We start from the raw sequence: 16,080 nt of genomic DNA, 5'->3' as shown, positions 1-16,080 counted from the left end.
TCTATTCCATTGATCCATATGTCTGTTCTTATGTCAGTACCAGTTTGTTTTGAGAACAGTGGCTTTGTACTCCAGCTTGAAATCTGGTATTGAGATCCTTCCTACTTTGTTCTTCTTTCTCAGGATTGCTGTGGCTATTTGGGGTCTTTTTTTGTTCCAAATGAATTTTTGAAGAGTTCTTTCTAGGTCTGTGAAGTATGCCTTTGCTATTTTAATGGGGAGTTCATTGAACCTATAAATTGCTTTGGGAAGTATGGACATTTTAATGATGTTGATTCTACCAATCCATGAACATGGTATGTTCTTCCATCTGTTTACATCTTCCTCTATCTCTTTTTTCAGTGTCCTGAAGTTTTCCACATATAGGTCTTTTTACCTCCTTAGTTAAGTTTATTCCTAGGTATCTCAATTTTTTTGGTGTGATGGCAAATGGGATTGATTTATTAGTTCTGTTTCTGTAAGTTCACTATTGGTGTATAGAAAGGCCATAGATTTCTTGGCGTTAATTTTGTATCCTGCTACATTGCCAATTCATTTATTAAGTCTATTAATTTTTTGATAGTCTTTTGAGTTTTTTATGTACAATATCATGTCATCTGCAAATAAGGACAACTTTACTTCTTCTTTTCCTACTTGGATGCCTTTTATTTCTTCTTGTCTAATTACAATGGCTAGTACTTCCAGTACTATGTCAAAAAGGAGTAGTGAGAGTGGGTAGCCCTGTCTTGTTCCTGTTCTTATAGGGCATGGTTTTAGTCTTTCCCATTGAGTATGATGTTATCTGTGGGTTTATCACATATAACTTTATAATGTTGAGGTATGATCCTTCTATTCCCACCTTGTTGAGAGTTTTATCAGGAAAGGATGTTGGATTTTATCAAATGATTTTTCTGCATCAATTGATATGACTATATGATTTTTATCTCTCAATTTGTTTATGTGATGTATCACCTTTATTGATTTGCGGATATTGTACCATCCTTGCATTCCCGGAATAAATCCTACTTGGTCATGGTGTATGATCTTTCTGATGTGCTGCTGAAGCCGATTAGCTAGAATTTTATAGAGGATTTTGGCATCAATGCTCATGAGGGATATTGGCCTGTAATTCTCTTTCATTGTGTTGTCTTTATCTGGTTTTGGTATTAGGGTGTTGCTGGCTTCATTGAAGGAGCTTGGAAGTGTTCCATCCTCATGAATTTTTTGGAAAAATCTGAGGAGGATAGATTTTAGTTCTTCCTTGAGTTTTTGGTAAAACTCTCCTGTGAAGCCGTCTGGCCCCGAGCTTTTTTTTCCTGGAAGCTTTTTGATGACGGTTTCAATTTCTTCCATAGTTATTGGCCCATTGAGCTCTTTAGATTCTTCCTGATTTAATTTTGGAAGGTTATATTTTTCTAAGAATATGTCCATTTCCTTCAGGTTGTCCAGTTTGTTGGAATAGAGTTGTTCATAGTATTTTGTAACAATCCTTTGTATTTCGGCGGGGTATAGTCATTAATGTTGTAATAACTGTGTACAGTGTCAAGTGGGTACTTGAAATGTCAGGTACATTTCAAGTATAAAGTTTAAAAAAGAAATTAGATAAGGTATTAAGTGATATATTTTATTCAAAAGAATTGATTTATGTTAAAGTGTGTAAAACTCACATAAAAAGATATTTTAAAATAATAGCTGTTGTTATAACATTTTAAAAAATAGGGATCTATTGATTTCAGAGAGAGAGAAACATTCATCAGCTGTATACTCCCTACTAGGGATTGAGCCCTGCAACCCAGGCAGGTGCCCTGACCTGAATTGAACCGGTGATTCTTTGGTGCATGGGATGACACTCAACCAACTGAGCAACACTAGCCAGGATTGGTGTAATAAATTTTAAGGAATTTCGATATATTATATTCCTCCACAAATAAAAAAAAAATTTACTTTTATCATAAAATAATAAATGCAGGAGGAAGAACAAGTAAAGGATGCTGATAAATTTTGGGGTTTCAAGTGAAGTGTTCTGAGTTGGGCTGAGGGGAGAGTTGGGACACATGGATAGCACAGAAGTCTCAGGTAGAGCTACAGTATGAAGTCACAAAGGTCATAGATGTAGAGTTAGAAGAGGGTCAACACTGGGGAGCATCATATGTACAGTGCAGGAAAAAGAAGAGATTGCTAAGGGAAGGAAACACAGGAAAATGTAAACATATTGTGGCAGAATAAGAAGCCATGGAAACAATTTGAATTGCCCTGGCTGGGTAGCTTAGTTGGTAGGAGAGTTGTTCCATGTGTGTACACACACAACACACGTTGCAGGTTTAATTTCTGGTCAGGACACATACCTAGGTTGCATATTCAATCCCAGTTTGAGGTGCAAACAAGAAGCAACCAATGTTTCTCTCTCTCTGTCTCCTGTACTCTCTGTCTCTAGTAAGAGGGGCGAAGATCCGATTCTCTATGCGGAATCTCTATCTCGTCTAGTTTGCTCTCTCTCTCTCTATCTCTATCTCTCTCTCTCTCTCTCTCTCTATCTCTCTCTCTCTCTATCTCTCTCTCTCTCTCTCTCTCTCTATCTCTATCTATCTCTCTCTCTCTCTCTCTCTCTCTCTCTCTCTCTCTCTCTCTCTCTCTCTCTCTCTCTCTCTCTCTCTCTCTCTCTCTCTCCTCTCTCTCTCTCCGCTCTCTGTAAAGTCAGTAAAAACATATCCTCCAGCCAAGCTGGTGTTGCTTAGTGGTTGACCTATGAACTAAGAGGTTCAATTCCCATTCAGGGCACATGCCCAGATTGCAGGCTCAATTCCCAGTGTGGAGCATGCAGGAGGCAGCTGGTCAGTGATTCTCTGTCATCATTGATTTTTCTGTCTCTCCTCTCCATTTACCTTCCTTTCTAAAGTGTGTGTGTGTGTGTGTGTGTGTCTATGGCCCAGTGCACAAATTCGTGCATAGCAAGGGAGAGGGGCCCTGGACGGTTGGTGGGCAGGCCCTGCCTCCTGGTCGAACTGGAGGAGGGGACAATTTGCATTTTACCCTTTTATTATATAGGATAAATGCATCCTCAGGTGAAGATTTAAAAAAAAATAAAAAACTTGAACACAATGGTAATCTAATAGAGTATCTTATGCTTCAAGAAATCAAAGTAGGAAAAAACACAGTGATCTTTTGATTTGGCAATTCAGGATGTCATTTCTGATTTTTACCAGAGTGGTTTCATTTGGATGAGGGTAGAAAACTAGATTGTAATGGCTTGAGGAGTGTGCAGTTGAGGAACTAAAGAGGTTGACTTGTGTGAACTATCAGTGTTTTGGTCCCGTTAGAGCAGATGTACAGTCCAAATATTCTGTAGCATGAACTTGAATTCAGTATAAAGCTGAAGCTTTAATTTTTCTAATTTATAATAAGCAGTTTGTGAAAATAAAACATGTATATAGTTTTAGTTCTAAAGACACTTTGTAACCCTTTGCAGTCTGACTTCTTGTCATCTAGTTATTTACTGTTTAGCAAACTATAGTAAATAAAAGACATGGAAGGGTGAAGAAACACTCTCAGTAATGATAGAACAAATAAGGTCACATGTACATAATACCACACTCATGCTTTAAATGGATTTTGCTATTTTATTTTTTAAATATATTTTTAGTGATTTCAGAGAGGAAAGGGAGGGAGAGAAAGATAAAAACATCAATGATGAGAGAAACATTGATCAACTGCCTCCTGCATGCCCCTTGCTGGGATGAGCTGGCTATGTGCCCTTGACCAGGAATTGTACCCTGGACCCTTCATTCCACAGTATAATGTTCTATCCATTGAACCAAACCAGCTATGGCATAATTTTGCTATTTTAAAACATTTTATTTCGCTGAGACCAGTTTGGCTCAGTGTATAGAGCGTCAACCTGCAGACTGAAAGGTTCCAGGTTCGATTCCAGTCAAGGGCATGTACCTTGGTTGTGGGCATATCCCCAGTAGGAGGTGTGCAGGAGGCAGCTGAGCGATAATTTCTCTCTTATCGATGTTTCTGGCTCTCTATCCTTCTCTCTTCCTATCTGTAAAAAATCAATAAAATATATATTTTTAAAAAACAAAACATTTTATTTCTAGCTTTATCCTTAGAGTAAGAAATTATGAAAGAAAGTTGTCAAGCAGTTTGCTAGAACAAAGATATTGACAAAAGGTATTGTAAAAGGAAGGTGAAAAATAGAGAACAAGGGTGAAAATGTGAAAAGAAAATAGGCAAGATGTTTTGCTACCAAGTTTGCTCTCTTTGCAGTCTTTTAGTTATTTTTCTCTGCTGTTCATCCTTTTTCCTTCCCTACTCAGATGCTTTCTAGGTTTAAAAGCTTTGGAATTCCTTTGAAGTTTGAATGTCTTACACTCCATCCTATATAATGAAAGGCTAATATGCAAATTGACCGAATGGCCAAACAACCCAGTTGCTATGACATGCACTGACCACCAGGGGGAAGGCGCTCAATGCAGGAGCTGCTCCCTGGTGGTCCGTGTGATCCCACAAGGGGAGCACCACTCAGCCAGAAGCCCTGAGCTGGGCTCACAGTTGGCAAGTTCAAGGGCAGCGGTAGGAGCCTCTCCCGCCTCTGCAACAGTGCTAAGGATATCTGATTGCCTACTTAGGCCCACTATCAGTTGGGCATCCCCCAAGAGCTCCTGGACTGTGAGAGGGCACAGGCCGGGCTGAAGGATGCCCCATTCTCTCCCCAGTGCACAAATTTTGTGCATCGGTCCTCTAGTTTTCTGTACAATGGAAAAAGCATACCTGAAAGCTTATTTAAAATTAAATTAGATAGCCTAAGTAAAATGATAAAAATTATGCCTAACACAAAATATGTGTTGAGATGAGATAGAAATGTCTTTGAGGGATGTCTGCTAACTCTTCAAACTAGACAGGACCCAAGTAGACACGATTTTGAGGTTGACATCATAACTTTTGGTTTTCTGCTTTCCAAGTCCAGAATTCTGTTATTTCAGACTTCTTAAAGGCAGCTAGGTTCAAGTGGACAGTTTGCCATGGCAAATTCATAAAAGGCTGATGTGTATGCTGACACACCAACTGTAGAAATTTACACATCTCCTTGGAAAAGCTGCATGGAGAACCAGAGTATAATAAGAAAGTTGTTTAAATTTAGAATCAAAGAATGTCACTAGTATATTAGTGATTTGTAACATTATTGATCATAATTTACCTTTCAAACTAGCATAAAGAATATTAAAATTGTTGGGCATCTAGCCTTTTATTTTATTTATTTTTTAATTATTATTATTATTTATTATTTATTTATTTTTTGCATTTAGCCTTTTAGAGGTAAGCAGGGAATTATTGCAGATAACTCATTGGTAACATCTCCATCCAGATGTTACCTATATTTTTCTTTAAATAAAAAAATAGAATCATCTTGTATAACTCTTAATAGCTTTTCAAATCTGTATCATATAATTCTTTCCATGTTAGTCAGTTGTGTAGGTTTCTGAACTGATGAATAATATGGGTTATTCTGGGTTAGCTAGAGTGTGACCTCCCTGGGAGCCATGATGTTGCTTTGTGCTTCTTTGTATCAATGTACTTAGGACAGCACCTGGTTTATCATATATCCCAGAGAATGTGTTGAATGGAAGCACAGCAATAAACTAAAGCAAGCATATGAGCTAGTATCAGCCTCACGTATAGATAACTTCTTTCTTTTCCACTCATTGTAGGACCTACTAAATGAAGCAAAACAGAGACTCGGCAAGGTGGTAAAAGATACAACTAGATACCAAGTGCTGCTGGATGGACTGGTCCTCCAGGTACCCTTATAGGCCAGATCTATTACAGTTGATAACCATAATTCTTAAAAAATTGACAAAATATATTAGAGGCCAGCTATTTTTTTCTTCTTTTCTCATCTTAGCTTTTTTCTTTTCTTTTCTTTTCTTTTTTTAATATATATTTTATTGCCAAAACCGGTTTGGCTCAGCGGTAGAGCATCGGTCTGCGGACTGAAAGGTCCCGGGTTCAATTCCGGCCAAGGACATGTACATTGGTTGCGGGCACATCCCCAGTAGGGGGTGTGCAAGAGGCAGCTGGTCGATGTTTCTCTCTCATCGACGTTTCTAGCTCTCTATCTCTCTCCTTCTCTGTAAAAAATCAATAAAATATTGATATATTTTTAAAAATAATAATTAAAAAATATATATATTTTATTGATTTTTTACCGAGAGGAAGGAAGAGGGATAGAGAGTTAAAAACATTGATCAGCTGTCTCCTGCACACCCTCTACTGGGGATGTGCTTGCAACCAAGGTATATGCCCTTGACCGGAATCGAACCTGGACCTTTCAAGTCTGCAGGCGGACGCTCTATCCACTGAGCCAAACCGGCTAGGGCTTAGCTTTTTTCCGTTTGCTCTTTTCCTTGTCTAATAGAGACAAGGAAATGTATACAAGGAGATGTATACTGCATGAGAAGACAGTAATGTCTGTCAGGTTGAGTAAGACTTCCAGGTTTGCCACTCTTTTATATTTTTAATTTTTTACATAACTCAAGGGTTAAATTTGCTTGCAATCTTCAGCTTTAACTTATTTTTTTGAAAATACATTTTTATTGATTTTAGAGAGGAAGGGAAAGGGAGAGAGGGATAGAAATATCAATAATGAGAGAGTATTATTGATTGGCTGCCTCCTGCATGCCCCACATTGGAATCCAGCACACAACGAGGGCATGTGCCTGACCGGGAATCGAGCTATGACCTCCTAGTTCATAGGTCAATGCTCAGCCATTGAGCCACACTGGCTGGGCTTCAGCTTTAACCTTTAAAGCTTTAAATTAGTTTTCCTAATTTGATTTTATCATTAATATTTGCTTTTGATATTGAGGTTCAGCCCAAAGACTGTATACATTTTAACTCTATACTGCTTGACTGTGAATTCTTATTTACTTATGCCAATAATATTTGTCTTCAGCTTAGTTGATGTAAGATAAGACTCCCATATGAATTTTGTTTCTGTCAGCTGAGCAATGGGTATATTTTTTGGTTTGTGATAACAAGATCATGTTTCCTTGTTCTCATATTATGCGCTGTCTTTTAGGGAAATTTACAAGGGGACATTCTTTTCAAAACTAGGTGGAAGAATCATAAAAACATTCTATTTATTCCTTAATAATTGCATCTGATTGTGTCATAGGGTTTGTACCAGTTATTGGAGCCCCGGATGATTGTTTGTTGCCGGAAACAGGATTTCCCTCTGGTAAAGGTAAAGAGCTTAGAGAAAGAAACAATTCTCTTTTTTTTAAAGATAAGTAACTTAGGAATGAAATGCATCCTAAGTTTCTGAGTGTCTGATCTTTAGATGTCAGCTCAACCATGGGGATTAGAGGAGTTTTAACAAATTGTAGATATTCATTTAAGTGACCTCAGCTTTCAATTTCTTAAAGAGGTCACATTGCCATTTGAATTAGTATCCTCCCCCTTTTTGGAGACTTCTGAATATCGTAATCTTTTGAAAATGCAACAATAGAGGCAGCACCTAGTAGAACTGAGCAAACATAGTTAACACTATCTTAAAGTGGCAACTGCTCTCAGACTAACAAGGTGTGGCTCTAACCTATTACATTCCTATACCTAGAGAAAGAAGGTGGCTACCAGAAAAGAGGTTGATCAGCAGTGTAAACATAGCTGTAATCCCAAGGGCAAATATTAAGGTGCTCATCCATGCCCTTTCCAAGAAAGAAGATTCCCTGGTCTGAAGGGTGACCTGCTGGCCCCATGACATGTACGTAGGTTGTAGTAGTAGGTTGACCCTCTGTGGTGAAGGAGCCTGTGGCTGTTAAACCACAAGTCATAGAATGGACTCCCCTAGCTATGATTCTGTGTTATCAGATTAAAATTCTTTAATGTAGCTTGATTTCACTTAGTCTCTTAGCAATCACATTTCTTATAAATACATTTATAATACACTAAAGGCCTGGTGCACAAAATTTGTACACAGGTGGGGGGGTGTCCCTCAGTCCAGCCTGCACCCTCTTCAATCTGAGATCCCTCTCACAATCCAGGGCTGCTGGCTTCTAACCGTTCGCCTGCCTGCCTGCCAGTTTGATCACCCCCTAACCACTCCCTGCCAGCCTGATCAATGCCTAACTGCTCCCCTGCCGGCCTGGTCATCCCTAACTGCCCTCCCCTGCAGGCCTGGTTACCCCCAACTGCCCTTCCCTGCTGGCCCGGTCACCCCTAACTGCCCTCCTTTGCCAGCCTGGTCACCCCTCTCTGCCCTTCCCTGCTGGTCTGGTCACCTCCAACTGCCCTCCCCTGCAGGCCTGGTCGCCCCTAACTAACCTCCTCTGCAGGCCTGGTTGCCCCCAACTGCCCTCCCCTGCTGGCCCGGTCACCTCAACTTTTCTCCCTTGCCAGCCTGGTTGCCCCTAACAGCCCTCCCCTAACGACCTTGTTGCTTCCAACTGCCCTCCCCTGCTGCCTATCTTGTGTCCACATGGGGGCGACCATCTTGTGTGTTAGAATGATGGTCAATTTGCATATTACCTCCTTATTCTATCGGATGATATATTTTCATTCTTTTTTTTTTAAATATCTTTTAATTGATTTTGTACAGAGAGGAAGGGAGAGAGATAGAGAGCTAGAAACATCGATGAGAGAGAGAATCATCGACCAGTTGCCTCTTGCACACCCCCTACTGGGGATATGCCCACAACCAAGGTACATGCCCTTGACCGGAATCGAACCCAGGACCTTTCAGTCCCCAAGCTGACGCTCTATTCATTGAACCAAACCGGTCTCGGCTATATTTTCATTCTTACTATAATTTGTCTCTCCAAATACCTTTTCTCCTAGAGAAAAAAATGTACCAGCCAGATTACTTGGTATTCATTCCCCTTAGTTTCCATGATAAATTAGTAAATTATGGTTCTAGTTTATAAACCGTGTCAGTAACTTGGATCCATGTTGTTCTAACAGCCTTATTTATGAACTTCTACAACAGAGAGGAAAACTCATCAAAATTCACTATGGTGATAATCTTGCTATTGAAGCAGGTCCAACTGCCAACTGGCCATTTTTGGATGACACAATGATAATGCTAGGTGTTAAGCAAATTTCTTCTTGAAACTAAATAAGTATTAACATCCAGTGTCATGAGTATTTCTCCAAAGTGGTGCTATATTAGATTTGAGAAGCAGGGAAGAGTAGAATATATGCATAAATCTGCTAAACTGGTAATATTATCAGAGAAAAATTTTAAAGTTCCTTCAAAGAAAATGTCATTTACATTTGTATAGTGTGTACAGTATTGCTCAAAGGACTTTCCACTGATTATGTTTTATCACATAATTGCAGTATAGGAGTTAAAAATTCACTTTAATCTGTCCCGTCCCCCCCAGTAAGCTTTTTTTTTATAAAATTGGTAAAAAGTACATAACAAAAAAACTAACCATTTTAAATGTACAGTTGCTTTAATTACAGTAAGTACATGAATTTTTGTGCAACCATTTTGTGCAACCATTTTACTTATTTGTATATACCCAGATGTAGAATTGTTGGATCATATAGTAACTCTATGTTACATTTTTTGAGGAATTGCCACACTGTTTTCTATAGTCGTACTATTTTATATTCTGTTAGTCATTCATCTGTTCTCTTACCTGAAATATATAGCTGCTTGTATAGTTTGTAGATTTCTATTTTTATTTTGAGGGGCGGGGAAATTTCTGCTAAAACCTGTCATTTTCTGCTTTTCCAGGCTGCAGTGCAAAAAGCAATCCCTATGTACAAAATCGCCACCAATAAAGATGTTGATGTCCAAATTGATCAGGAGGTCTACCTACCTGAGGAAATGTAAGGAGTATTTCTGTTTTTAATATCTGGCTTTCATTCGCTAGGAGAATGGCTTTTATGCTAGGCCTGTTGTAAAGGGAGTTTTTGTCAAGACACTCTTTGCCGTAAGGATAAAAGTGTGGCTGTCTTTTCCTATTAGTACTCTGCTCTGGTTCTTCCCAGGTAGACATTAGCCAGGTAGACAGTAACTGGGAGGGAAGATGAAGAAAGAAAATAATAATAAGGTCATGGTCCATTAAAATTTACCAAAGAAACTTTGCAAAACCTTACCCACCCTTTGTGTCATAGCCTGCTTATTTAATATTTTTTTATAAAAGTAAAATTTTGGTGTAGCAGAAGAATTTCATTCCCTGAGGCTCTGTGTAATAAAATTTGACCCTTTTTCCCTTTGCCTGTTAAGTGCTGAGAAACTGAGGAATGGAATGATAAAAGTGAGGTATGGCTAGAGGTGGGACTTTCTAAGGAGTTGGTACAAGGTTAACAATGGTATCTTTTATCTGACACACAGCTTTGCCTTATTAACACCCCTGGTAATTAGCAGGATGGGGCCTCCAGGAAATATGCATATAAGGATTCATTATCTGTTAATTTGTAAACTAGGATTAAATCCTCCTCCTCCTGATTTGCTGGGTTTTATAATTAAATTCGGTGCTATTTTAAGAAAATCAAATTGGCACATAGCAGTCACTTGGTAAATGACATTTATCAACATCCATATCTTAAATCCTAAGAAGCTTTTAAATTTATTTCAAGCTTATCACTTAGGTTTATTAGCTCCTTACAGTATTTATTTGTTTGTTTGTTTGTTTGTTTGTTTGTTTGTTTAAAATACTAGAGGCCTGGTGAATGAATTTGTGCACTAGTGGAGAGTCCCTTGGCCTGGCCTGTGTCCTCTTACAATCTGGGACCCTTCAAGGGAGGTTGGATAGCTGGTTTTGGCCCAATCCCCACAGGCCCGATCTAGACAGGAGGGAGCCTGATAATGTGCGTTGAGCATCTGTCCTGTGGTGGTCAGTGCTTGTCATAGCAACCAGTCAACCAGTCATTTGGTCGCTTCAGCTTTTATATAGTTATTTTTATTGATTACAGAGAGGGAGAGAGACATGATTTCAGAGAGGGAAAGAATCATGATTGGTTGCCTCCTGCATGCCCACACTGGAGATAAAGCACACAACCTGAGCATGTTCCCCAACCAGAAATCAAACCCTGACCTTCTGGTTCATAATGGTCAACCACTAGCCATACCAGCCTGGCCTGTTGTAGTATTTAGACACTCCATACCCCAAAACTTTTCTATCTTCCTCAAATCTATAAAAATTATTTCCCCTGTTCTTTGTAGAGCTGGTGGAGTTGAGATCTATAATGGGGATCGTAAAATAAAAGTTTCCAATACCCTAGAAAGCCGACTGGATCTCATAGCTCAGCAGGTGAGTGTGGGAATACTTCTGTTGGTCTGTTTCTTTGAAGTGATACAGAGAACACATCCATTCACTGGTATTTGGGATTTGTTACTTTCTATTCTTATTTTTTTACATTTTCTTAAAAAGTATGGTATGAAGCATTTACTGAGTCAGTACCATTTATCTGAGGAAGGATTTGGTGTTAGAAAAAGGGTTTTGTTTATGTAAGAGTAATAATGCAGTGTTTTTCAACCTTTTTTGGGCAAAGGCACACTTGTTTCATGAAAAAAATCACGAGGCACACCACCATTAGAAAATGTTAAAAAATTTAACTCTGTGCCTATATTGACTATATATAAAGTAATTCTCTTGAATAGGAATCAAATAAACACAAAGAAAGTATTTTATAATTACTTTATTATGAAATATTAAGTAAACAAAATAGTGAAAAATTATAAAATTCTTGTCTTGTCTGCACCTACGGCACACCAGGCAACATCTCGCGGCACACTAATGTGCCGCGGAACAGCGGTTGAAAAACGCTGTAATAATGTATACATTTACTGCAAGTAGAGATGCTGACCAGTTGTTTCTCTAGCAAGAATTATGGCAACTAAAGTAAATATTTGTTTAAAGAAATTGCTATGGGGCTATTGGGTCTTCAAGTATTTCCATGTTTGCACAAATAAATTTTTTTGCAAACAAGGTAGGAAGTTTTTTTTCTTTTTTAAAAATATATTTTATTGATTTTTTACAGGAGAGGAAGGGAGATAGAGAGTTAGAAACATAGATGAGAGAAAAACATCGATCATCTGCCTCCTGCATACCCCCTACTGGGGATGTGCCCGCAACCAAGGTACATGCTTTGACCAGAATCGAACCTGGGACCCCTCGGTCTAGGCTGACGTTCTATCCACCGCTCTATCCACTGAGCCAAACCTGCTAGGGCAAGGCAGGAAATTTCAATTATTTCAATGTGCTGAGCATCTTCCAGTAGTGGTAGTCTACTGCTAACCTGTCTTATAGCTAAGCACTTTGATGTTGAGTATGTCATCTTCTTTCATTTAAACCATACAGCTTTGTTACCAAATAGAGTAGCCACTCACTACAAATGGATATTTGAGTAAAATTAAAATTCAGTTCCTTTATGCACTAGCCACATTTCAAACACACAGTAACCACATGTGGCTAGGCCTACTCTGTTCAACACACAGCCTTAGACGTTTGAGGTTAAATCCTAAGGATTTTCAGTTGCAATAGCAAGTACCTCATCACGGCTTGCATTGTATCTTTTCTGCTTGATACATATACATTCAATAAATATTTTTTGAAATAAAGAATGTAGGTGATACAGAATATTATGATGATATGCAACTGTTAATAGGCTCTTCTTCCATCACAACATAACAGAAGCCATAGACAGTAATGCCTTTAGTTTTTTGTTTTGTTTTTAATGTTTTTATTGATTTTAGAGAGAGAGAAGCATCAATCAGTAGCCTCCTGCATTCACCCTAACCAAGGATTGAACCCACAACCTGGATATGTGCTGTAACCAGGAATTGAACTTTCTACTTTTGGTGCACATGATGATGCTCAACCAATTGAGTGACACTAGCCAGGCCACATTTAGTTTTTTAGGCTTTTTCCTCTTCTTTGTCTCCTTTAAAGCAGTTAGTCTTAACCCAAAATTTTTTATTGGTTAAATTTCTCACTGAGGATTCTGTGATAGTGCTTTGGATAACTAAAGAACAGATTTGATGCTTTTAGCTTTGTGATTTTCTTCCCAGCTATTTAGAGTTTCATGACTTGTCATCTGTGTTAATGATGATGGTAGGAGATTTTGCTTTGGGTGGTGAACACACAGTACAGTATTCAGATAATATAGAATTGTGTACTTAAAACCTATATAATTTTATTAACCAATGGCACCTCAATAAGTTCATTAAAATTTTTTTTTAATTTAAAAAGATGTACAGTTCTTTCCAAGTTCTCCAATTGACAACACTTATTTATTAAAGATCTCATTTCTTTACAGATGATGCCAGAAGTACGAGGAGCCTTGTTTGGTGCAAATGCCAACAGGAAGTTTTTGGACTAAGCCTTTGGGAAATGGAATTCCTGCACTGTAATGATGTAAAAGTTTCTGATATCTGAACAAACAAAATGATCTATGTAGCTTTTTCTTTGCTATTCTAATACACTATATTTACTCTTGGATATCCTTCTATACTAATGCCCTTAGCCTAATTGTTAACAATGGGAGAAAGTTTCATTTAATATGATCAGGAAGCCTACCTCTAGCTTATCTAAAAGTAACACAACTTTCAGTTGGTTCTGCAGCATGAAGGTGAAGAAATCAGGTGGTGGTTGCATGGACTGTACCCAAACTTGTGTTCTTCCTCTGCTTCTAGTTTCTAGTCTATAAGTTATGTTTATGGTGTGCTCTGCTGGTAACTCTCTGCTCTTTAAGCTTAAAGGGGCATACATTCCTTCCAGCAGTAGTAGCTTCACTGTTACCTGTTTGGGCTTTGAAATGCTTCTTATCTGTAAATGCGATTTCAAATCTAAGCCATCATGCTTTATTAATTAAAACAAAAAATGTGCTGAAACCGGTTTGGCCCAGTGGATAGAGCATTGACCTGTGGACTGAAAGGTCCTGGATTCGATTCCGGTCAAGGGCATGTACCTTGGTTGCGGGCACATCCCCAGTAGGGTGTGTGCAAGAGGCAGCTGATCAGTGATTCGTCGATGTTTCTAACTCTCTGTCCCTCTCTCTTCCTCTCTGTAAAAAATCAATAAAATATATTAAAAAAAAAAAAAAAAGTAAGTGAATTTAATTGTAACTTATTATGCAGGACACTCAAAGTGTGCAGTTTCAAAGTGTAATTATCTAAAAAAGACACCATTGTCCAAATTTCAGTAGCATATTCTGGTTGACAGCTGTCAGTACTTGAATCCATTAACCCTCCCTGGGTCCTCTGGCACTTTCTGCTCATTTTTACTAGATCCTTACTCAGAACTGTTCCTGTTATGTTCCATTCAGCCCCTTACAGTCTTTCACACTTACACATAAGGTTGTTTAGTATTATCTGTCCTCTAGAGGGCTTAACAGCTTAATTGAGGAAATAGTTTTTTATTAGCTTTGGCAATGTCAAAAAGCAACTAAAGTGTGGGGGGGGGGGGGCGGGGGGGGGCGGGGAAGTTGAAGGGTGAGGGGGAGCATTTAACTGTGTGTTAGGCCTAAACAAACACTTTTCTTCCTCCCACTCATTTTCATGCCAGTTTTGAAATGGACACAGAAAGGTAGAAGACAGACTATTCATTGCAGTCTATCTACTTCCTTTGCTAATTATAAGATGAGATTATAACTAGTTCAACTTTATTTCAGTGTTCCATGGACATCATCCTATCTAATAAAAGGAAAACATGCAAATTGACCATACCTCTGCTATGCTCACAAGCCACGCCCACCAGCCAATCAGGAGCAAATAGTGCAAATTAACCCAGCAAATATGGTGGCAGCCACGGAGCAAGCAGGAGGCTTGGGTTGCACCCAGCAATGAAGGAAGCCAAGCTTTCTACCTGCCATGGCCAGCCCTGGCTACCACTCAAGGCTACAAAGTTTCAATTATAGAAAATAATAAATCCCAGATACCAGGGCCTCCACTTGGGTCACAGCGGGGCATGGCCAGCCTGCAAACCACCATAGGCCCATCACCCAGGCTGCCCCACACCCCAAGGGAACCCCCGCCCTAATCCAAGGCACCCTTCAGGGCAAACCAGCTGGCCCCCATCCATGTACCAGACCTCTGTCCTATCTAATAAAAGATGCAAATTGACCATCACTCCAACACAAGATGGCCAGCATAGAGGGCAACTGGAAGGAGCTAGGCCTGGAGGGGAGGGCATTTATGGGTGACCAGGCCTGCAGGGAAGGGCAGTTAGGGCTGACCAGGCCTGCAGGGGAGGGCAGTTAGGAGCAATCAGGCTGGTAGGGGAGTGGTTAGGGGGTGACCTAACCACTCCTAGGCGAGCAATTGGGAGCCAGCAGTCCTGGATTATGAGAGGGATGTCCCAGATTGGAGAGGGTGCAAGCTGAGCTGAGGGACACACATCCCCATACACAAATTTTGTGCACCAGGCCTCTAGTATATATAATAAAAGCCTAATAATGCTATGTGTCCCATTGACTGGTTGTTCAACCAATCAAAGCATAATATGCTAATATGCTGTGGCCGCTCAATCACTCACTATGATGTGCACTGACCACCAGAGGGAAGACAGTTGACCAGTCGCTATGACATGCACTGACCACCAGGGGCAGATGCTCAGACCTGTAGGTTAGCTTCCTGATGTGGTCTGGATGGTCAGGACAAACCAGACATTACCTGGAGCCCTCTCGGAGTCCTTCCTAGGCTGGTCAACCTCCCGCATCCCTCTCTAGCCCAGATTGTGCACTGGTGGGGTCCCTTGGCCTGGCTTGCACCCTCTCACAATCCAGGATCTCTTGGGAGATGTCGAGAGGCAGCTTTAGCCTGATCTCGTAGACCAGATGGAGGGCCCCCACTGGTGCATGAATTTGTGCACCGGGCCTCTAGTTGGTCTTTAAGAGCCTGCTTTTCAGAGAGATGGGGCAGGATGGCTGCCCCGATTTTGCCCTGGCTTCTTGGTTTCAATTGGCCTTATCCCTCAGCCATCCATAATTTTAAAGGATTTGGTTGGTTTTAAACTAAGTGCTGACTTTGAGGACTTACATGGTCCCCTTGAACTTTTGATTCTTTTTGCCCAAAATGAGTGCTAGGACTAACCATAAGTTATTTAGCTCAGAATAACAAGTCTAAATCCTCCAAATGACTCAAGTATA

At 39.7% G+C, this 16,080-nt stretch overlaps 1 protein-coding gene and 1 long non-coding RNA gene across 5 annotated transcripts in view; both read left to right on the top strand.

The window, feature by feature from the left end:
* Positions 1–14,374, top strand: part of ATP6V1E1 (ATPase H+ transporting V1 subunit E1) — a 53,694-nt gene extending 39,320 nt beyond the window's left edge. For 3 of the 4 annotated variants that reach the window (XM_036455658.2, XM_036455656.2, XM_036455657.1), the window contains 6 exons: positions 5,691–5,780; positions 7,157–7,225; positions 9,722–9,816; positions 11,156–11,243; positions 13,252–13,816; positions 14,041–14,374. In XM_036455658.2, the coding sequence (XP_036311551.1) occupies positions 5,691–5,780; positions 7,157–7,225; positions 9,722–9,816; positions 11,156–11,243; positions 13,252–13,314 (405 nt within the window). In that variant the 3' untranslated portion in view covers positions 13,315–13,816; positions 14,041–14,374. The remainder of the gene's footprint in view (positions 1–5,690; positions 5,781–7,156; positions 7,226–9,721; positions 9,817–11,155; positions 11,244–13,251; positions 13,817–14,040) is intronic. The other variant, XM_036455659.2, reaches the window with a different exon arrangement.
* Positions 11,765–13,168, top strand: LOC123653236. The gene is made up of 2 exons (XR_006742912.1): positions 11,765–11,922; positions 12,169–13,168. It is a non-coding gene; the product is annotated as an uncharacterized LOC123653236 (long non-coding RNA).
* Positions 14,375–16,080: the final 1,706 nt, after the last annotated feature.

The sequence above is a fragment of the Pipistrellus kuhlii genome, unplaced genomic scaffold (genome assembly GCF_014108245.1).
Source record: "Pipistrellus kuhlii isolate mPipKuh1 unplaced genomic scaffold, mPipKuh1.p scaffold_m20_p_3, whole genome shotgun sequence".
In the NCBI taxonomy this organism is placed as follows: Eukaryota; Metazoa; Chordata; class Mammalia; order Chiroptera; family Vespertilionidae; genus Pipistrellus; species Pipistrellus kuhlii.
Note: the sequence above shows the minus strand (reverse complement) of the source record. Positions and strands in the feature narration are given on the sequence as shown.